This window comes from Haliaeetus albicilla, chromosome Z, assembly GCF_947461875.1.
Source record: "Haliaeetus albicilla chromosome Z, bHalAlb1.1, whole genome shotgun sequence".
NCBI classification, from domain to species: Eukaryota; Metazoa; Chordata; class Aves; order Accipitriformes; family Accipitridae; genus Haliaeetus; species Haliaeetus albicilla.
The window spans coordinates 16,483,386-16,506,206 of record NC_091516.1 but is presented as its reverse complement, the minus strand read 5'-3'; the positions used below and the strand labels follow the sequence as shown (position 1 = coordinate 16,506,206).

At 44.0% G+C, this 22,821-nt stretch overlaps 1 protein-coding gene across 4 annotated transcripts in view; it reads right to left on the bottom strand.

The window, feature by feature from the left end:
* Positions 1-2,049: 2,049 nt before the first annotated feature.
* The window catches only part of KANK1 (KN motif and ankyrin repeat domains 1), a 105,367-nt gene continuing 84,595 nt past the window's right edge, over positions 2,050-22,821 (bottom strand). For 3 of the 4 annotated variants that reach the window (XM_069777041.1, XM_069777044.1, XM_069777040.1), the window contains 9 exons: positions 17,314-17,532; positions 16,372-16,480; positions 14,951-15,163; positions 12,853-12,940; positions 9,888-10,107; positions 7,043-7,185; positions 6,299-6,499; positions 3,685-3,783; positions 2,050-3,034 (listed from right to left, as the gene is read on the bottom strand). In XM_069777041.1, coding sequence (XP_069633142.1) covers positions 2,972-3,034; positions 3,685-3,783; positions 6,299-6,499; positions 7,043-7,185; positions 9,888-10,107; positions 12,853-12,940; positions 14,951-15,163; positions 16,372-16,480; positions 17,314-17,532 — 1,355 coding nt within the window. In that variant the 3' untranslated portion in view covers positions 2,050-2,971. The remainder of the gene's footprint in view (positions 3,035-3,684; positions 3,784-6,298; positions 6,500-7,042; positions 7,186-9,887; positions 10,108-12,852; positions 12,941-14,950; positions 15,164-16,371; positions 16,481-17,313; positions 17,533-22,821) is intronic. The other variant, XM_069777042.1, reaches the window with a different exon arrangement.

Sequence of the window (22,821 nt, the reverse complement as noted above, 5' to 3'; positions counted from 1 at the left end):
TAGTGCAGCAACAATGATCATTGTTTAAAAAACTATTTTGGGGGCAAAGCTCTATTGGACATATTACTAATTAAAATATCTCCTACAGCAATACAGTGGCACTACTGAAGAGGATGTTATCAGACAGCTCAGCATATACTCTTTAACAGAGTCAGATTTTGGAGCATAACCTACAGGCTTTAAAACTGCTGTCATAGAATCATAGAATATCTCAAGTTGGATGGGACCCATAAGGATCATCACATACAAGTCCCTGCTCCTTGCAGGACTACTTAAAACCACTGTCATGAGATATAAGCCAGAGTTAAAAGTATGATTACTAACCTCCTTAAGAAAGCACAAGTAGATTGTTTTTGGTCAAACCACTGCTAAAGAAAAACTGTGGTAAAGTGATAAAACTGAAAGTAGAAACCTGTCCCTGGTCCAAACTCCATCCTGGCAATATGTGTCTCCACTAGACAAGAATTTAATCCATTAGATACAGGCAAGCACGTAGAAATACGTGAGCTGGATTTTCTGTACAATTAGAACAAGTTCTGGAGAAAGATTAAAGCAGTCATCCTATTTCTCCACTTCATCAGCTTGATTTGTTTAACTCCAGCACTGTGTGTGTTTTAAACTCATAAAGACAAGAACAGATTATCTTGACTTTGATTTCCAGACAGGTGTTCAAACTGTGGCAAGAGGTGGCAGATCAACAGGTCTGAAAATGAAGCAAAAGCCACTCTTGCCATGCCCAAGGCAGGGAGATCCAACTTTCACTAATTCTGCTGAACAAGAAACCCACCTGACTCCTAAGTGAATGAGGAATTTTTTGGGAAGCCTGCGCTGGTGTCATGCACTGCGTGTGACCAAGTCTCAGGTCATCCATTGGATGCATGTGTGGGGCACAGCTCAGCTCCCTGCTACATAAGACAGCCTGCGCCCACCCTCTCTGACTGAGCATGGATGGCAAAGTGAGGGTATTTTTCTCTGTTTATTTTTTTACAGCTCCTGCTGCTGTTTGCCATCAGTCTGGTGTCAGAGGGAAGACCTTATTTTCACAGTAATTTGGCAAGTTGGTGACATACCTCTTTAAATAGCAGGCAGGACCCAGGTGAGACAGCATCACACAAAATTAGATGCTAAGTGGAGAGTGAGAAGTTGGCCAAACAGAGAGGTGTAACAGTAAAAACTGACTGACCTCAAGGTGTCTGTGGGGGCTTGTTTGGGACTGCTATGTTAAGACACATCCACCCCCAGCAGAGAGACTTCACCTGCCCTTTGCCAAGGGCACAATCCCAAGCACTGGCGTACCAGCCTGGCACTGGTATCACCACAGCACCTGCAAAGCTGGACCAAACCAGCTCTGACAGAGCTCACAGAAATTTCATGTAGCCCCAGCCACCGAGTCCACGTAGGCTGAGTGGGTTGAGGATGGCTTCAGTGGGTCCCTATTTCAAAGGAACTATGTATGAAGAGCTGTTTGATAACGACTTACGGAGGGAAGGAGGAAGGACACAGAAGAACAGAAGTATTTAGGTCCCTTGAAGGAAGGCACTGAGGTGTGTTTTTCTGTCTCATCAGGTAGGTCTGAACTGACAAGGATAGAGAGGCACTAGCTTAGGACTTGCTCCAACGCCATCTAAAAAGCATGCCCTTCACTAGGCTGCCAGGATTGTTTGGAAGATAAAGCTCAAGGGCTTTTATTTCAGTTGGTAACTACTTCACAGTTCAAGCAAATCGCTTAAACACCGTCCTCTGGTGCCTCTCCATGATGCTTCCCATGGCCGAGAGAGAGGCCACTTCTCTCCCAAACAGCAAAGGGTCCAACCTTCGCAGCACATGCAAGACCAGCGAAGGCATATCATCTTGGGCAAAGCTTTTTACTCCACCAGTCAGCAGGAAAAAGCTAGTTTGGGCACTGAAGCTGTTCACATCAGCAGCCCCCAAGGCTTGAACTATCCAGTCCTCCCTGCCCTGACTTACCAATCTACCCATTTTGCTGCTGCAGTTGTAATTTGCAGTATTTCTGGATGATGACAAATCACATGTAAACCAGGAGAGGAGTAAAACAGCATAATGAAATTTTATTCTGAAAATATGGCAAGAGTCTAAGGCACTTCAAACATTTCAATACACATGACTAAAGTGAATGTGACAAGGTAATAGCATTCCATAAATATGCACCGAGAACTACACTCAATTCCACTCAAGGGGAATATTCAGCTGGTACCTCTAATTTTACTCTCCAATAAACATGTATGGAGCTTATAGACTGACACAGTTAATAAAAATATGGTAACAGGACATGTAATTCTTCATGTAGTTTTTAATTATTAAGGAATATAAAATGTTGAAAATACTGTGTGAGTTAATTTTATAGATACTAGTATCTTTCATATAAAAAGTTATACATTATCCCCAATTAGCAACAACTTATTTAGTGAACTTCAGACCTGACAAGAGGGTCTATCCCCAATACCTACCCACTCACCCACCAGCTCAAGATCCACGGAGCTGACTATATAAGCAACTGCAACTTCTGAATTTCAAAGTAATTAAAAACATCAAAATCATGTTGGAATGAAATTTATGAAAAGGTTACTGTGATAAAGTCTAGGCACAGTAAATATGTTTTAGAATGATTAAAACCAAGCCACCAGGACACCCCTGCATGGATAGCTTTAGAAGTCTTAGGCTGCACATAACATAAGAAAGGATAATAGCAAAGAAAAACAGGATTTATGCCAGTGTATGGAAAGACGAGTAGGTGAGCAAAAGAACAGTTCTGGCTAAAGTTCTCAGCTGAGCACTACTTAACTATATGCTTGCTTCAAGTTTACAGTTTTCTATCTCTAGCACTAGATCTCTGCTTTCACTTTGCTGGTGAGTTCAGGCACAAGACAATTACATTCAGTATCTGTCTCAGTAAAACAGTAACATTTAGCAGCTTAAAGATGGCATAGAGATTTTTACAGATATTCATGCACTACTCAAACGTGGCTCTGTGGGTAGGACCAGGAGATGTTCTTCTGCTAAGCCTAGGAGTGCCCTAGAAAAGAGGGAGGAACAATTAATCAAAGTCAAATTATTCCAGCCAGCTGAGTGAGAACACAGCACTCACAAGCACTCTGTTCAACCCCTTGCCTTTAAGTACACAGATTAATCTTTTTTTTTTTTTTCCTTCATTTTAGGAAGAACAGTGCTAGCTATCATACAGCCTACTAACTGAGAGTGCATGTTGTTTAGACAGTGAAAGGCTTAGCAGCAATTTATCAGGAGAGTGAGCTGGGGCTCGGAGAGCAGGTAGGTAGTTGCCAGAACACCTAGGACAGCTGTAACTCCAGAAACAGCTGTATTTTGGTGACCAGGTCAATAATTAGCATTATGATGATGCAACAGCACCTCTGCACAATAGCTACAGTCAGTGAGCTGCTAGTGAGCTATCTGTACCCCCAGATAAGAGGGAGGAGAAGGAGGAGGTATCCTGCAGTCAGGGTTCAGCCTTCTGCAGTCAACCTGATTTAAAAACATGTATTACACTTACCAGCATAAAAACTATCCTGTGAATAAACTCAGAATTTCATGTGTTGTACTGCTGTACAGCTGCTGGGGAGTTAATTTTTTTTTTTTTTTTTATGTTTTACTATTATGCTCAGAGGCAGCAAGTTAAAACAAACTGTAAGGAGGTTGTGTACTAACCGGTGACTGGGTTTTGGAAAAGTTGACATGGGCATAAAGGAGAACCGCTATGTCCTTATGTCCAGCTTCCAGGGCTATTGAAAGTGCCGTGCTGCCATCCTGAGAGAATAAAGGAAGAAACAAGAGAATTAGTGCTTGTCTGCATTAACAGATCTCTTAAAAGCCCCATCAGCCCACAGAGAAGGGAAGATATGGAGGTACTACTGCTCAGACAGACAGTTGCATTAATTTAGAGTCTTGTTTAATTTCTTTTATTATAATTAAGTGACAATAAGCCTTGCACTGCTGTTTTATGAGGCAGTCCAATTGTCAGAGGCCTCATAATTTCTCTCAACAAGGAGCCTCTATTATTGCTGAGGAAGAATGAGCACGCCATTATCACAATAATGTTACATGTAGTGCTGTGTAAGACCAGTGATTTCAGAAGATTGGGCTGCCTGAGAGAAACTACAATGTCAGTGAGGAGTCAGAAAAAAGATAAGGGAGGGATAAATGCTAATCAAGTTATCATGATAATTGCTGTGTTACAATGATAATTGTTGTGTTATAGCTCCCATTAACACTAAGAGCAGTTGCATTCATAATTCCAAATGCTCCTTGATGGAAGTCTAACTACAAACAAACAGACTTTCCTGGTCAAATACTGTCACCTCAGTTTCTCAGAAGATATTATTGCTTTCAGAAACCATAGTTGCTGAGGCTGCTAGAAGCAAAGAGTGCTTTTGCTGAAAGGGTAATTTATTGACATGCTCTTTTCCCTTCAGTCCATGTTTGGTCCAGGAAGAAGTAGATATCAGACAACCTGTCAAGTGAACCTCTGAGCTGTCAGAGGGGCACACCTGTACGAAGCACATTCCCAACTCTGCGTTCCTTGTTTCCTTCCTTTCCTGAAATTGGTGCACCACATAGCTACAACCCCCTGCTCTCTGATGGTGTTTAAATTACAAGGCAGGCAGCTACAACCTCAGCACAAATCTCAAGAGTGGCTTGCTGGTTCACTGCCTGGCTTTTGGCTCTTGTGCACAGAAGTTTCCACAATAATGCCAGTATCTGAAATGTCCTCTCACAAGGATTGCCTGTTATGTTGGCCCTCTGAATGGAGCACGTTTTCCAGCCACTGCCATAGCACTGGTATTAGAGAGGTCGGCACCAGTTTAAGGAAACTTTCCAGCATGGGGCACGAGGGACAGCATCCAAGTGGAAAGTCATCATATAAGACTACAGGGAGCAATTACACATAAATCTAACTGTCCTGAGCAGACAGAGAGCTGGAAGAGCTGTCCACTACAGTGCAATATAATGCACTAAAATGCACAACAAATACTCCACAGTCAACACCAGGAAAAGACAAGTTCTTTAAGAGAGATGTTGAATCACTGTCAGAGTGGCACACATCAGTAGGATGAAGCCCAGCTTACTACTGATCATGCTGACTGGGAAAGCATCACTGTCACATTCAGTATAGCTAGGGGAATGCTAAAAATCTCATAATCTCACAGCAGGGACAAACCTGTTATAAAATGAATAAGCAGCAGAGAAGCTGTGCTTGGAAAACAGTATCAAACTGCCTACAGGAATAGTTAAGTGTCATGTCCCCACGAAGAGTTTCATTATTGACTTGGTGATTAATAGTGGTAAAAGCATCCAGGCTGCAGTAACCTAGACTGCCCCCAAAAGTGTTTGTTACACTGAGGCCTTCTTCCATTTTCCCCTCAGGCCAGCTGTTACACACCGCTGGCACCATCAGTCAACTGAGCCAGCTCCTGCAGCAGAGGAGTGAATGAACAGAAATGATGTCTCCAGCTCTCTGCAACAGCTTCAAAAAATAACCCCCCACCGCCCTCCCAACTCCCAAACCCAGGCTCAACTTCCGTGCTCAGTGGGTGAAAGCAATAGGAAGAACGGAAATGCACCCAAGAAGCGGTGGTGTTAACGAGAACACAGTACTGGCAAGAAACCAGCTAAGGCATTAAGCTGGTTTCAAGCTTAAGAAGTCTACAGATCAAATTGTCTGCTGACAGCGTAGGCTGCAATGATCCCTGCAAACAAGAAATACACAGGTGTCTCACTTGGCACTGAAGTCAAAGCCTGCATCTGTTTATTGTCAGGACAAATGTAGCTTCATGACTGAGACCAAACCTGTAGTCTCAAAAGTCATGGTATAGATACTGTGTGAAAATCCTGTGAAGAGAACTGTACGGTTGATGTTTGCCACGGACACAGAAAAGCGACGCTCAAGGCCATTAAGTCACCAGACAAGGTCCTAACTGAAAACTGGAAGACTCCTGGGAAAGGGGGAAAGAATGTGAGAAGGAAGATGTTTTACCATGAGCTAGCAAATGTTTTTTCTGTTCTGGCCACTGCATACCTACAGCTAACCATAAAAATTGCTACTGGGTAGGTCTGTTAGAAAAGTAAAGATACTCGCCAAATAATCACAGCACTTGCTACCACTAAGCAGAGGATTCATGCATTTGGTACTTTGGCACTGTGAGTCAGAGATTCATGCAAACAGATTTCAGCAGCTCTCCACTGCATCAAAAAAACTGAATTAGGAAAACATTCCAGAGCGGAGAAGCTATCTGATGAAGCATTGTATGGAAAGGCAACTCACATTGTCCTCCAGGGTGCCATTACACCCAGACTGAGCCAGCAGAAGTTTGACAATCTCTACATGTCCGTGTTCACTAGCACACATCAGAGCTGTAGAGCCCTCGTCATCCTGGATATTGACATCTGCACCACAGGCCAGTAAAGCTTTAACCATGTCTATCCGCCCATGACTCACAGCTAGCATCAGTGCAGTCTGACCAGCCTGCATGGAAAGAAGAGGAAAACCCAAGTAACTACACAGACAATCAGTGACAAAGCATGCGCACTTATTTTCTTGGCACTGTGCTGCTTCTGGGAGAAAAAAAGGAGATTGTTATTTTATACAGCACTCTCAAGGCTCTGCTTGCCATTATTTAAATACCTTTTATGCATAACACATCCCACATTCACATAGCTATTTATTAAATTAATGGAAGATATCGGATCTATTTCCAGACACCTGGAGTTCCTGGGAAGGAGCTAAATGGTGCAGAATTTGCAAACACCTCCCAAAATTCAGTAATGGTTCTTTCATATCATATTCAATCTTCATTTTTAGAAGAGATCCAGACCTCAGGCTCAACTGTTCTTCCACAGCTCCGTTTTGCATACAGCAATCAAAAACATACACACAAACATCAAGGACTGCAGAGGGTGGAAGTGAAGAAGTGCAAAAGCTGAACCAGTGGAGCAGGGATGGGAGTGTGGAAGGAAAGATAAAAAGACACGAGAGTGAGAACGGTGTCTCATGAACCGTTTGACTGACCTGGCTGGCTTTAGCATTCACGTCCCCACAGCTGAACAGTTCCTCCACTATCCTCATGTCCTTCTCCACTTCCACAGCTGCAAGTGCAGCAAGCATGATGGGGGTATAGCCAGCCTTGTTCTGATGATTTACGTTACAGACATCTGCAAAGGGATGAGATAATTTCTTTGGAAAGCAGGAACCCAAAAAGCAGCAATTGTGCTAATGAACTGAATAAACTGTTAGTAGAGCAGCCTATAAAAAGAAAAGGCAGCAACTGCTCTCATAATGGAAGCAATTCAAGGGGAAGTGGAGAAGAAAAAAATAAACAGGGGTGCTCTTGAGTCCAAGAAAGAAAAGGATCCTCTTCTACTATACATGCAACACAAGAGAGAGCACAAAGACATTTTATATGTCATCATTTAGGGCTTTCTTTGTGCATTTTTTTTTCTTTTGTAAAAACAAGTGTGTGAAATTTGACATGACCATCAGGGGCATGGGTCTGAACCCCAGGAATACCATCAGGAGAGTCTTTAAGCTCCTCTCCTGCAGGGATCCACACTGCAAAACAAAAATGGCCCAGCAACATGATCAGTGGGAAAGCTGCTTCTCCTCAGCACAAACATTTTCCTGTAATTGGTGTTATTTTAAAGACCTGCAAGTGTACTTGGATGTGTTTTGGAGCTGCAGAAAAAAATTTTCAATTAAAGACTGTTTCGAGCTCTACAGAGTATTTGATTGTGAACAAAAGTACTCTGGGAACAAATACAGTCAAGTCCTCTGACTAGTGCCAGCAACTGACAAGAGTTCTTCTTTTTGTTCACATCTAACCTCCAGTCTGTCTCTGTTCCTAAAATTCTGCAGAAATCCAGGAGGGCTTATTAGTTTACAGGCAGCAGCGCTTTTAGTGTGCTCATTGTATTGGAAAGCAAGGACTCAGACTTACATAACAGTATCTCTAGACTTGGGGTTAAATTGCACGACAGATATCTTTAACAAGCAAAACTTTCAGGAAATTCTTCAGATTCATTGCCAAAGGCTTTTTTTTTTTTTTTTTTAAGTGAAAAGAACATTGCAGAAGCAATACAAGTGCAGATGTAAGAAAATGCACATTTTTTCATGTTTGGTAACATCACCTGTGCTGCCTTATAACCAGCTGCCCAACCTTACTTTCAGGAGTCACTTCTGGGAGGCCACTGAAGTCACAGAACATGACACTCTGCTACATGCATTACTTCACAGGTAATGAATAATAATTGGAAGTGATACTCTCCTACCCTGACTAGACTACTTCAGCAGAGGTGTGTTTTCTGAGGTCACATTTCAGCTCCTTTTCTATATGGCTAATGAGCGGGGAGCTGTCTTCCTCTTTGTCCTCTTGGTAACACTGCATGGTGATACAGGTCTCATCTGTTCTTCCCACCAAACACAGACACAGAGTTCTTGGACCAAGAATCTGCCTGTGATATAGCCACACTTCAAAGTTGACTACAGTGACCATTTAGACACAGTCCAGAGGAAGACTGTCAAAACCTGAAGGAATTTGCCTGTTCACAAATATTTTCCAAGTGCTGGCATGTGCAATGTGCTCCCGCACACCTGGCACTCGTCACGGTGTTGGATTTTACAGCCAAAACCTGCTGTGTCCATAGCAATACAGCAGCTGCTGTAAACTACAGGAGACCTGACTTCCAGCAACAGATGAGCGTGCTCCTGCTACCCTGAGATACCCAGGGAAGCGGAGGGGCAGCTTCCTCCCACCGTGGTGCTGCAGAGCCAGCCTGCTGCATTTCACTGTGCTCCTGACATTCCCTGCATTCCCCTGCTGTGACTCACTCTTCCCAACAGGCTGCCTTCAAACAGGACCAGAGATTTCAAAGCGCTTGCTCTCCTGCCGAGGAAGTGTCTGCATGTGTGACAGATGTGCTGCGTTATCAAAACTGAGATTTGTATCATTAATGTCCTTGTTTATCTGATGCTACCCATCTGGATTTATAAATATTGCTAGACTTACACTCTAGCCATGTTGTTGGCCTAATTAAGCTTCACAACCAACTGTGACAGGTTTTATAACCAGCTTAGAGAAAGAAACTTCAGTCAGGGAGCAAAACTAGGCTTAAACAAATCACATTCTGCCTGGGATCAGCTCCAACGTGTGTCACCTTCTGCTGGCTGCCTTCTGGCTTAGCACATACAGGGAGCAGATGCTCTGGAGTCTCCTCTCTGCCACTACCCTCTCTGCATGTGTGTTGCAAGGGGATCAAGAGAAGGAAGCAACAACAAAAGCAACTAAATGAAGCATCATCACATGGCTCATGGATCAGGAAAATGCTCCTATATGGCAGAATGCCACATTGCTCCAGTTTCTCAGAAGAGCAGCATAGATGTATCAAGGTGGTGGCCAGAAAAAGCTTCTGTACTGCTGTAGTAAGACAAAGCTGGACTAGTTTGGGTGTTCAACATGGATGTTTATACCTCAATGCATCTTCCTCCAGCAGCACCCGACCTTTGGCTGAGCAGCAGCTGTGCTGCTTCCAGAGAAAACTGGTGGAGGCTGGTGCTGCTGAACTTGGACTACAGTCCAAGAGTCAGGGATCTACCTATCCATCCCAAACACTGGTCAACTCTGTATATAGTTTACTTGAGTGTATTTTTAACTTCGTCAGGAAGTTACAAATCACGTCCACAGCTAGCACTAGAACGAAGGATTCTAGGCCACCCAAGTGAGCCACGATGTAACTGTTAACAGTTGAAACAGCAGCTGGAGGGAGCCCAAAATCGACCTCTGGCTCATGAAGAATTTCACCTATGAGGATTGCAAAAACAAAAAATAATTAAAAAAAATTATGCAAACAAGTCAACCTACTTGCATCCAGAAGAAGCTTTACAATTTCAAAGTTAGAATGTGAGACGCTGTAATGCAGAGCCGTGTTTCCATTTCCATCTGCCATATTGATGATATGTCTGAGGACAGCAGGAGAAATCTCTTCAAAAGCAGTTATGTAGTCTCCAACCATTTCAGGGACAGCTGACTTCTGACTTGAGACACGAAACCACTCATGCTGGATGGTATTTAAACAAAACCTCTGCCAAAACCAAGACAGAAAAATTTACATATGGGCAATCTATTTAAAGGATTTTCCATCCCACAAGTCAGTGATGCAGGAGGTCAAGCCTTTTTTAGTCAAATGTGGGAAGAAAGTATTCAGCTCACAAACAAGATGTACGGACTGAAATTTCCCCTCTGACTAGACACCTCTTTAAAACACCAATTGTCCACCTCCTCTCCGATTGCATACCTCCTCTCATTTCAAGTAATTTTCAGGTATGGTTCACTTCTGAGGGTACAGAATTTTAGGATGAGATTACTCCCAGAATTAATGGGTATCAAAGAGTGGTGAACAGAAAAAAAGACTTGGAGTAACCACTTCCATCAAATACTTAATGACGTTTATAAATCACTGATGAACCAAGGCTAAGAGCAGTGGGAACGCACACTTCTTGGGGACTTAAAACAACAGCATGCTAAGACAACTAGGCCCAATCCCAAGGCATGAATTAGCAAACGCACAAAGTACAGGAGTACTGGCTGGACAGCAGTTCTGCAGAAGAGCTGAACATTATAGAAGATGACAAGCTGAACCTGAGTCAGCAACATCACACTGTAATGAAAAAGGCAAATACTGTTTTGGGGTGAATAAACAGATTTATAGCTTGCATGGCATATGATGCAGTCCCTTCTCTCCACCTAGCACTGTGAAGGCAACAGCTAGACTACCTTGTCTGGTCTGATCACTGAATGACATGAAAGATTCGGTCAAAACAGTTTCAAAGGTGAGCTGCGAGCATTAGTAGCCAAGGAAATCTGACCTATAGGACAGACAGGAAGGACTGGAGATGCTCTGCTGAAAGCACAGCTAGAGAAAGGAACCCTGTAACATTTTCACAGTGCAAAAGGCTGCTGCAGTGAGAAAAGAATGAACATGTTCTTCACCTGCAGGACAGATGCCTGTAGGAGTAAGGGATTTTAGCTACAATGAGAAGATGCAGGCCCGACATTCAGGATGCACTTTCCCATTGGTTCCCATAGGGACTGAGAGTGGAGGGGTAGGAGCCTCTCAGGCCAGGTAATTATCTGTTGGGAACAATGTAGGTGGAACAGATCTAGCTGTGAGCCAAGAAGGCTCCTGCAGTCACCGCCAGCTCTGACTCTCTGAGACAATTTCTGTAACCTGGAAGGATGACCATGTCCTTCTTCTCATAAACCCCCACCTGCAAGGTGCCCAGTAAGTTCAAGGACAGTTTTGCATAGAAGACATTCAGCATGCTTCTCTAGCCTCTAGGGAAAACACAGAGGACCTGTACTAATAGCTCTAGTGGGGGTCCGTGTCTGGTAAAGAGAGAATATTCTACACACATCAGTACTACATATGTATCTGTACTACATATACATACATACCAAATATTCTACATCAGTACTACTATAATAAAAACTTACAAGGTCCAACCATTTGCATTAAGAGACCACATGTATTGTGAACATACAGAGCTGAAACACAAAACTGGTCACAAAGTGACATAATATAAATATTTTTTTTTTATTTTAGGCACTACTGAGTGCAAAGTACCACTAAGAAATTATTTTTACCGTCACAGTATCACACGCTTTATGAAGTAGATGGTACACTTTTTTTATTCAAGTAATCCATCACATCCCAAAAGGAGCAGTCTGCAGCTCTTCCTCATGTAAACAGCAGCTACAAGAGCTGACTATGTTGGAAGAGGTTGGGACAATTTATACAGATCCCTAGCTGTACTGAAGTTTACCCTTTTTGGACAAGACTTCTTTATCAGCAGACAGACAGAGAACAAGAGCTGATTGGTCTGCGGTTTCCAGCTACAAAGCACCACTTGTGCTGGCAAACACTTTAAGCACAAGAAAGAAACACGTAAATTCAAATTACACTTCTAAGGCAGAGATTATCACCTGGTTATGCCATTTTTGGCACTGTCAACTCCAACTGGGCCTGAAGCATTTGTTGTTTGAATGACTAAACTAATCCTGAAGGACTGACCCAGGACTGAAATCTACCTGCCACACCTGTATTAAACAACTTTTCAGAACGTTCCTGGACTGTGAATGTCAGAACTGGACACAGACAATATTATTGTCTGTGTCTTAAAGACAACATTATTGTCTTTAAGAAGCTGCAGATGGTCTACGGTAGAGGAGACTGGCACTGGACTGTTGCCTTTTACATCACTGCACAACTGTAACAAATGTAAAATTCAGTTTTGTATCACTTTGCTTTCAGATTGCCCTCACAAAGTAGCATAGGCAATTCCTAGATGAGGCATATAGGCAATTCCTATATGAAACAAATACAACCTTATTTCTTGAGACTGAGTATTATACTAACAATGAATCCTCCACCTGCAGTTTCAGAACAGACTCCGAGCATTTGTCATGGGAAGAAACAAGCTCCTCACCTCATGCAGTCTCTTAATATGAGGCCTGAGAGCTGGCCACAGCAGTGCTAAAGCGACACTTAGAAAAATAACACGGAAATGCATGGATGTGTTGAAACTGCACTTTCATGTTACTATTTTTATGTGTGTGCCTTGGGATGACAAAACCCCAGGACACAAAGCACAAGTACATTCCCTGGACAAAAGTCTCCTGACAGAAAAAGCACTTTGTGACTCTTCCAGGAAAGACGAAATCCTCTTCTGCCTAGCCACTGTGGTGCTGGTCCGGCAAAACCAGAAATTATCCCTCCCTGAAGTTTTTCTGTTGCAGCTCGGAGAGAATTTTGCCCTGCACTGCTTACCACATCTTTGTTGGTCAATGCCTTGGGGTCATCAATGTTGTTTCTCAGCAGGTGACAGGCAGAAAGCATCTTTTCACTTAGTTCGTATCTGAGGGAGACAGCAGAATAGATGGCATGTTTCAATTTTTCTCTTTGACGTTTCAGTGTAGGAACATTTACCTTTTTGAAAGTCGTGTGGGAATGAGCGTTTCCAGGCAAGTTATCAGCTGCTGCAATTCAGAAGCCGCTCTGGCAGCTCTTCTCCGCAGGGACTCCCTCCACAGCAAACAGAGATGTATGCGGGAGAAGCAGCGGGAACAGAGAGCAGGTGACGCATCACTTCTGTGCTTTAGACTTGGCAACCCTTCTCGTGGAAATTCTGCCCTACCGCTGTATGACTGCAGAGCATGTATTACATACTCTATGCTTTGATTACTTGCTTAACAAGAGGAAATGCCGATAGTTTTGACGGAAACAGAATTAACCAGCGGGAAAGGGCACAGGCGGTGCCTTCCTGCCAGCTCCCATTCACTGGAACCAGCCTTTCTTATCCCATCCACTCTGGAAATTTACTGTCTTTCTCTGGTCCCCCTTCATGTTTTCACTTCTGCCCCCTTTCCATCACAAATTTCAAAACTCAGGGAACAGCTGAAAATAAGAAGGCTCATGCCCATGCCACATGGCACACCAGGCTGTGGCCAACCATCTCTGCCTACAACCTGCCACAGAAGATAATGGCCGTTTTCCAGGAAAATTCTCCCAAAAAGCAGAGAGGCTAACCACACTCATGTGTGTCAGGCAGGCATTTTAGCCTGCCAGGGTTACGAGCCAGCTGCTGGTGCTTCCAGAGCAATGAAATGCTCTACCATCGCATGGACCACGCTCGGTCCCACGTGGCCATGCGCCCTGCCTCTTCCCCTCAAAGGGCATTGCCAGGGCAGCCAGCTTGCAAACAACATGCTCCTCAAGTACACGTGGCTATCTAAGCTGTCCTGCTGCTCCTCTTCACAATCACCCCTTGCGAGGGTAAATATAAATTGGAGAGGTCCTTTGAGAAATTGCCCATCTTTTTATGCCACTTGTAAAATAACAGGCCATCTTACAGTACTGTATAAATAAAGCTCAGGGCACTTCAAAAACTCACAGCTCCAAGGCTTCTGAATAGCTGTTTAATTATGAATTTCTGCAGCTCTTTTATTTAGCAGTTGATACTTACAGATACGTTTGGTGCTAGGCTCTACCTCCATGAAACACGGCATATTAATTTTGTCTTACCTCTTTTACTGTTACTTACATAATTTTCCAATCTAGCACACTTGTAAACATCTGGCAAACCCAGTATCTATAAAATATCCCTTCACTGTCTATGTTTATACTTCCTTCTATCCATTCACTAATCAAGAATCAGTAAAATCTCACCACACTGCTGCCTTCCATGTGCCAACCCCCCCCCCCCCCAAACCTTGCCTGTCAAATGCTACCTTACACAGCTCATTACCAGATATTTGAAAAGTTAACTTAGACATGAAATGCTGAACGAGTGCATGATGGTGGCTTTGAAGTATATTGTAGTATACGATCTCATATGAAGTATATGATCTCAGGGTTGGACAGCCTCCTCACCGCTGTACCTCATCATCTCACCGAGCAGTACCCGCCATGGCTGAGATGCTGTGGAAGGTGCAAGTGCACGATGCGCTCCCAGCAGGCTGCTGACTGGTGTGCATGGTTCAAGACTCATTTGCTTGCTTACTTACTGTTTTACAGACCAGGCTGTTAACAAGGCACTGCCTGCTCCTAAATGAGTGCCGTTTGTAACCTGGGAGAGTCTCTGCCTGGGGGAAGCCACCTGGGTCTTGCTATAAATGGACCATTTAAGGTTGCTGGGGTCAGCTGCTGGAAAGAACACCCTCTGACACCTTCTCCCCGCTCACATGTGGTTGTTTTGTGATGAAATCGCCCCTGATTACCCCCTCGAGGAGGAGGGAAGCAGGCAGCAGTCGAGCAGCTGTGGGCCTAGCGCTTTTTCCACCAGCACGGGCATGGCCCGTGGCTTGCCCCACGCAACGAGGCAGCAGTAATCCCCTCGGAGGCATTTGGGAGAGGGCGAGCAGCCTACCTCTCTCTGATTTCCACCTCCTCAGCCTCGCACTCTGGAGGGGTGCTGTCCCTCTCTGCCCCCATGGCGCAGACCTCCGGAGCAGCACGGGGTGCTGGGCAGCCCTCCTCTGTGTGCCGGCCGTGGGGGTACTCGTGGCCCTCGCACTCCTCCTCCGAATCTGAGGAGGAGCTCTCCTCGGAGCTGGAGTCATCGCTGGATGTTGTCTCGTACCTGGGGGGGAGAACAGGCAGGGGCAGGGGTGCTTGCTCAGTGCCATTCAGCAGCGGTCAGTGCTTGCGCCGGTGCAAGTTGAAAAATGTCTTGCAAAGGCTTAGTCCTCTTGTTTTCTACTCAGAAACCTTTTCTACTCACCGCACTCAGTGTCACTGACAACGGACACTGTAATTATTACGGGCACAGTGTGTAATGGAAGAACAACCCTTTTTAAACAGAAGTCTTAATACTCTTGTCAGACCTTGCCTTAGCCACAAAATGAAATTCGTTCAGAGTAAATTGTGTTGTTGCCTCACTAGGCAGACATAAGCAGGGAAGCTAACTAAGCTATCGAAAGAAAACAGCCATGATTTTAACATTTTTTCCTCTGACAGTCGAAAACATTTTGGTATTTTAGGTGAAATATAAGTGATTTGGACAATTTTAATGCTGATTCTAACGAACTGTCTTATTCCACCAACCTCAGCAGCTGATGAATTAATGTACTAAGCCTATTCTTCTACTGTACAACAGTGATTTATGAGTGGTAACATTCCCCCACTGTAAGTAATAACACTTTTAGTCAATATCGATGAAATGAAGTAATTGCCATATTTAGGCTATATACTGCACAAGGCATTTGTACTAAAGAAAAACTAATCTGAGGAAAGGGCTAGAAAAGCTATATAAAAACAATTTGGTGAAACCGTTTTAAAGTTGTTTGCAACATTCTGCAAGGGTAAGTAATATTTTAAAAGATTATTTTCCATACTGTTTTCTGTATTTGTGTAGAAAAGTTTGTTATTTATCTAGGGCAAAGCCAGGAAAGTTAACTCTTAGGCAATGCCATCTCTTGCTGTATGGTTCAACAGCACAATGCTGTGTTTGTCAGCTGCCAAAGACATATTAAAGCTTTCCTTACTAAAATATTGCCCGAGAAACATTTCCATGGCTTTTGAGTTTGTTGCATTTTCCCGTGTTAAATTTGCCAGCAATCTAATCTGCAGGTACTTGAGACTGATGCCATGTGTGACTTGCAAGCACAAAAGGTTCACAGAGGATTAAGATAAGCTCAGCTGTTTCATTCTTCCCTCCAACCCTTAAACTCAGCAGATGCACCTCAGCCTGAAGGACAGGCCAAAGCTATGCATACACTCCTGGGTTCCTCCTTTCCTTCCCACTGTGAAAGTGCCACAATGACAGATTTTTGGAGACAGGTCTCTTACCCGCCATTAATGCCGACAAACTGCAGGTTCTTCTTGGTGTTGCTCATATCCTTCTTCCCATCCCTTTTCTTCATGATAGATTTTAGTGTGTTTTCACTATTAGTACATACTGTTGAAAAGGGAGACAAAGCACACCTATCAGTACAAATCTATAGCTGGCTTCGACTGCAGCAGCTTTAGACAATTTTTCAAAACAAACAAACACAACAGCTTTCTGTTTAATTTACCAACTGAAGCTGGGCTTTCTCATCTTTTATACAGACAGTCATGGTGTGGGATGCACATTGGAAATATAGAAGAACACTTCCAAAAACAAGTTTGGAAGCAGAAAACTTGTTTACCCTAACTTTCCCATCTTCCAACATGCTGCTAATCTTCATGGTGCTTTAGAAATCATTAAGAAAAGACATGTGGCTGGTTTTTTTTCTTCGCTATTTGTGAAAGACTTCTAACATTGAAATGGGTTACTCTGCTCTGTTAAGAAGATCTTAATTCTTGGTGTCAGATGACAGCAGCTCATTGCCAGAACTAAGGCATTAGTACAGACAGCACACTTAACAATAACCTATTCAACGGGGTGGGGAAGTCCAATCAAGGCTGGTCTTTTAGATTTTAGTATTCACTGAAACAACTTTTAAACCAACCTCTAAGCATAAGACAGGTAAAACATTCATACAAACTTAAGTTAAAAAAAAAAAATTCTTTAACCCTTTCTCTCTCAGTAAATTTTTCTTACGAAGTCACTAAAGAGCATTTCACTGATGCACTACCATCTGCCACTTAAAAATTAACTACTATCTGCAGACACAGGGTCTCACACCATGACTTTCCCACATCTTTTCCCACTTCTGCAATTTTGAGAACCCTGAAAACCTCCTTTAACTGTATTTCATATTCAAACTCCATCAGCACGATGAAAGCTGAATGTGAGCCAGTTATTACCATAGAGGCCAGAGGCAAGCTGGTCATCTGTCAGGTTAATTGGAGTGAGAGTTTTGTCCTGAGAAGAAAAGGACTTCCTTCCCCGAACAGCTTCCACAAGGGGAGTCTTCCTCTCCTCCTGAGCAGGCACAACGTCCTGCTCCAATTTCAGCGTTCGCAAATTTGAAGTTAAGTGGGTGTTTGCAAGTTGGCCGTGAGGGATGTACTCCAAAGTAGCACCTGCCAGAGAAGACAGTAGGCATCACAGAGGAGTCAGATGAAGACATTTCCATCAACACTGTGATCAACAGGTGGAAAAAACCAAACTGGAAAAAAAAAAAAAGCACAACACTTGTGCTTTACAATACTCTTTTCTGAGGATCCAATAGGAAAAGGGTGTGATCGCTTTCGGAAAACACAAAAAAATAGCTGTAAGTTTTTCTTTCCATGAAAACATACAATACAAGGAAAAGCTATAAAGATATTGGCTTTAAAACAGATGGAAGGAATGGTCCTTCCTTTTCCTTCTCTTTCGGTTTGTGCAGTCACCGCAGCTCCTGCTACCCTGGCCCAGGGCAGACTCACTGAGCTGCACCTCGCTGACATGCCTGAGGAGCGCATTTATGGGCTCTGCAGGTTCCTTCTGCAAGAGCAGTGCCCTTTTTATCTTACTTTTTTTTAGAAATGGCATTTTCCATGAAAGCATAACTTTTCAGGAAACTTTCCTTTTTGCCAGCATTCCACTAATGGTGAAAGTTATATACTCTACTGAGACAACTGCAATAAACTCCCACCCACCGCATTTCTTTCTTTCTTTTTTTTTTTTTTGATAGGATTGTATTGAGCTAGTAGTTGTATTTAAACCAAATTCCAAGTGTTGGGGTTATACATTATTTTTTGGCTGATTGCTGGCATCCACTCATTTTTTCCCTTTGTGTGTTTAAAAGGCAGCACTAATTATGCACAGACTTTTACAGATTCCCCTGGAGTTCCTCCAGCTGTGCTGTTACAACTGCTCTACAAAGCTGTACAAATGCTTTTGTTTGTGGAACACGCTGGGTTTTTACACACACATATTTTTCCTTAAGTGATCTTGCTAGCACTTCTCGGAAAAAAAATATGATGTTTAACTTACTTTAAACACTATCACTTCTTCCTTTCAAAGCTTGCTTTAAACACTTGTGCCTCCACAGATTTTTCCTTGTTATTTATCACGAATTAAGCCACAGTCTCCTCATTCAAACAGATGAGTGGCACTGCACAGGATGCTAACATATTGTAGTAGTGTAAATTCCAAATATTCACTTTTAGAAATACAGCCAACATCTCTACTGCTCTTGCTAGTCTGCCCTTCCCCCTTCTTGCTTCACCTCAATGCTTTTTTTTTTTCCTGTAACAGGACATAACGAAGCTGATTTTTCCAAACACTGTCACTTCCCAGCAGTTCCTCTTCTTTGCTCCTGTTCTCACCCAAGTCTCCGAGTTCCCAACCAAGTCTCACCCCATGTGCATTTCCAAGGCACCTTCTCCAGCCATGAGACCGGTTGCACGCTTCCACCATTGCTTATAGCTTCTCCAAGCTACAGGGGGAAGCCGCCTGCCAGGAAAAGCACACGGCATGGTATCGACGGACATGTCACTACGGGTAGAGCCAAAAAGCTTCTGCCCTCTCAGGGAAGTGGGAGGTGAAGGCAGCAGCCACCTCAGTGCCTGCCGTGCAGGAGCAGCCCCTCCAGAGACGTGCCTGAAACGGGCACGAAACGGGCGCCCATGAAAATCAAGAAGGCAGTCCTGCCCTCGCTCCCCCACCTCGCCTTGCTTCACAGCGGTGACCGACTTCGGTCGGGTCTCTTCCCGACAGCGAGCGCCATCCCTCATCTGCCAGCCGAGGAGAAGAGGGCTGCCAAGGCGACGGAGCGCCAAGCCAAAAACAATGATTTTTGAACTCCCTTAGCCGAAAAACAAGGAAACCGCCTCCCTCCTCCGCTCGGTTGGAGTGGTGACAGCTACAATTAAAGAGCGCTGAACAGAGTAACCGCTTCCAACTGCAGCTGGTGGTGGCTGCCGCGGCTGCTTTTACCAGGTCACCCCTTCTGCTCCAGCCTGGCCACCGAGGACACGGGGAGGGAGCGGAGGAAACCTGCTCTGAAGCAGCAGATACGGAAGGGCTCCGAAGCTCCCCAGGTTTACTGTAAGCTGAGGTCTCTCCGTCCCCTGCCAGGCGTCACAGTCCTTCTCCAAAGGCAGCTGGGACAACTGCCCCGTGTCCTGGGGACACGGGTGGGCTTACGCGTGCCAGAGCTGAGGGCAGGCGGCAGGGCTCTGGGAAGGCAGAGCGGGGGTCCTGCCTGACACGAACCGACGGCACCTTGGTGCACCCTGCCGTCCCCCCTCAGCAACGTCCAGCCCCCAAAAGCCAGAGCCTGAACTTCCTCAGGTGTCCGTCTTCCTTCTGCCCTGGGACAAGGCCGGGGAGGGAGCTGCAGCAGGGTCGGACAGAGAAAGGAGGAGGATAGTAGCAGACTCTTCTCCCCTGCCTCACAGCCTCTCTCCTGGCTAAACTTGCCTCCCGTGCAACTTGATCTCAGTAAGTTCCCCCTCCTGGTTCATCCCTCGGTGGCCGAGAAGCACCACACAGAGTTTAGGATCTGAGGCATGCTGTCCATGCCCTCAAACGAAGGAGGAAGGGCGTCCTGCTCATGGAGGCTTGAGGACAAGCACACAACAAATAAGCGTGCGTTAGACGAACCGGCCAGTACACCTACTCTCCCCACACAGCTGTTAGATACCTACACCTACTGCGTCTACGGTAGCCAAGGTTCAGGGAAAGACAGCTTTGGGGCCAGCACAGCATTAATGCCGCAAGCTGTCAATTAGCATCTAACATCAGCTCTCAGGCCTTCCCCTTCACAAGACAGCCAACGTAAAGATGGCTGGAGAGCAGCAACGCAGTGCAAACCACTCGGAAAAATGGATGAAGGAAGCAGGTGTGCTACCCAAGACTACAGTCGATGATTTAGCAAATTAATCAGCCACTGCCCAAACCAGAAAGCTGAACGAGCCAAGCTCCCTCTTCCTCCAACACGGCTGCAGGGTCCCTGTCAGGGTCGGAGGCGACAGGGACCGCATTTCAAGTGTGGAAATGAAACCCTGGCTGAACATCACCACCAGTCCACACGGACCTTAAAATAGACTCTTCATCTCACTTCAGGCGGATCTCAAGTATGCCTGCACACAATCCTTCTCAGTCACGCCGGGTCGCGGTGCCCAACACTGACAGTAAATCAGCCAACAGGTTCAACACTGAGCCAGCCACTGCCTCCGGGCAGAGCCGCTCGGGCAGACTCGCCCCGATGGGTTTTGTTAGTTTACTGGTGTGGGCAAATAATGCAAACCTGGCCTAAGTTTCCAAGTATTGACAGAGCATAGCTAACCACAGCATGGAGCTGCCAGGAATTTCTAAATGTATTTTGCAATATAGTAGGGGATCTTGGAAAAGTTCACGAGTACGTTAGAAGCCAAAGAATAGAAAGACAAAACGAAAAACTTAAGGATTTACAAACAGTTGAAGTCTGTTATGCAGAAAGATACTCTCATCAATTTCAGAGGGAAACAAGTGACTGAAGCCTCTTCAGTGGTTTAGCCCCAATAATTTGAGGGAATGAGGGCACGTCTTTTTAATTTTTAGAGAGAACCTCCTCTCCTAAATCACTTCTTTTGAAAATCTCACCAATTTAAACCAGGGTAACAGCAAAACTACTATGCATCAGCAGCAGATTACCCCTGTCATTTCTGGCACCTATAAAATCCGTTTATTGTTATTAAGATGCTATTTCCCTTCCTAACTGCAGAGCTCCCCTCCCAGTTACGAGAGCATGAATAGTCATGTAGCAAGCTGGTTCAGGGAACTCACTGGGTGAGTTTTAAACAGTATTTTTTTCCCCTGAATTTGTGCTGAACTTGTGATACCAGAAGTCTGGCCTTTACCTGCTTTTGAAAAATTCTGTTTAGTCTGACGGAAGCAAACCTAAGTAGTACTATAAAAACAATTTAGCTTGACAATACTGGAAATCAAGAGAAGTGCAAACGAGGCCAGGGGAATTAAATACCATCAGGATGAGAACCCAGCTCTCTGGCTGGAACATCACAGGCTTCTAGCTAAAAAAAGGGCACAAGCTTGCTGCCTATGTGGTAGCTGCACAGAGATTTTATTTTTAACCTGTTGATCAGTACGAGCATTTATTTGCACAATATGTTTATAACAGCCAATGATACGACTTATACACTCCCTATTAAAGACAGTGCATAAATGTTGTCTGGAGCATATACAGCAAGGAAATACTTCGCCTTCACACTGCATGATTTCTTCACAGTAGCAATAAGCTCCCTGTGAAATTAGTGTAACTGAAGAACACAAAGTCTTCTCCAGTGGTTTTAAATCTTATTAAGTTGCTTTATACTTAAAGAGTTATTTTTTTTATATAAATAATTTATAATCCACTCTCCCTTTGGTCTATGCATCAGAACTACTGAAGAAAAAAACCTCATTCTACTAAGGTAAATAAAAAAGCAGTAATGATCAAACATGTTAAACGTAACATGTTTAAACATTTACAATGATTGATATTAACCCATCCACCTGATAAATGTGTTACCTTCAGAAGACTAAGCGTAGTTTCATTTTAAAAGGTACTTCTGAGCCATTCCAGGTTAAAAGTCACTTAAAATTTCAGGACAAAAAAATTGCCACACATGAACTTTTTATAGGATAAACCCACAGAAGCCAGATTCACTTGGGGCCCAGGAGTAGGTAAATGTTGCAACTACCATTGGCTCCGGGGAAAATGCTCCTCCTAACAGCATGGCTCCTTTAACAGGATTGCAAGAACAATCTAAATTTCATTTTCACTCTCACTTTAACCATCTTCTTTGTGTTGAGAAGCTGCTTTCCAACCCCAAACTAGCTTGTGAAGCCAGCTTGTTGAAACTGGAAGTCAAAACCAATTCCTTGAATTGAACAAGACTGAACACAAAAAATTACACATCTGTGAAGCAGCTAATAATCTTATTTATGAAATGCTTTCTTTTCCAAGACAACTGCATGTGAAGCTCGGTGAAAGCCATCCTAATTGCCCTGATGAGTGGTAGACCAAAGCATCTCATGACACTGGGCACAGCAGGAAGGTCATCTCAGAACTTTTTCTTCTTTCTCATTTATGAGGAGTTCATCTTCTTAGCTGCTGCTTTATTGTTGCTGAAATACAACAACACTTCCTTGGAAAAATGGGAATCTCCTGCCACTAAATATTCATAAAATGTGGCTGTTACCATGGGAGTTGAACTTCGAACAAATCTCAGTGCCTGACATCACATCCCGGTGCCACAGTGCAGGGAGGGAACTGGAGTTTTACCACAGTCACTCGAAGAGTCAAGCTAGCAGGCTGGAGCTTGTCACTCTCTAAGCAGCAATATATTTGAAAGACAAAAACTTATTTATATCATGGCAAATTATACTCTTTATTAACTGAA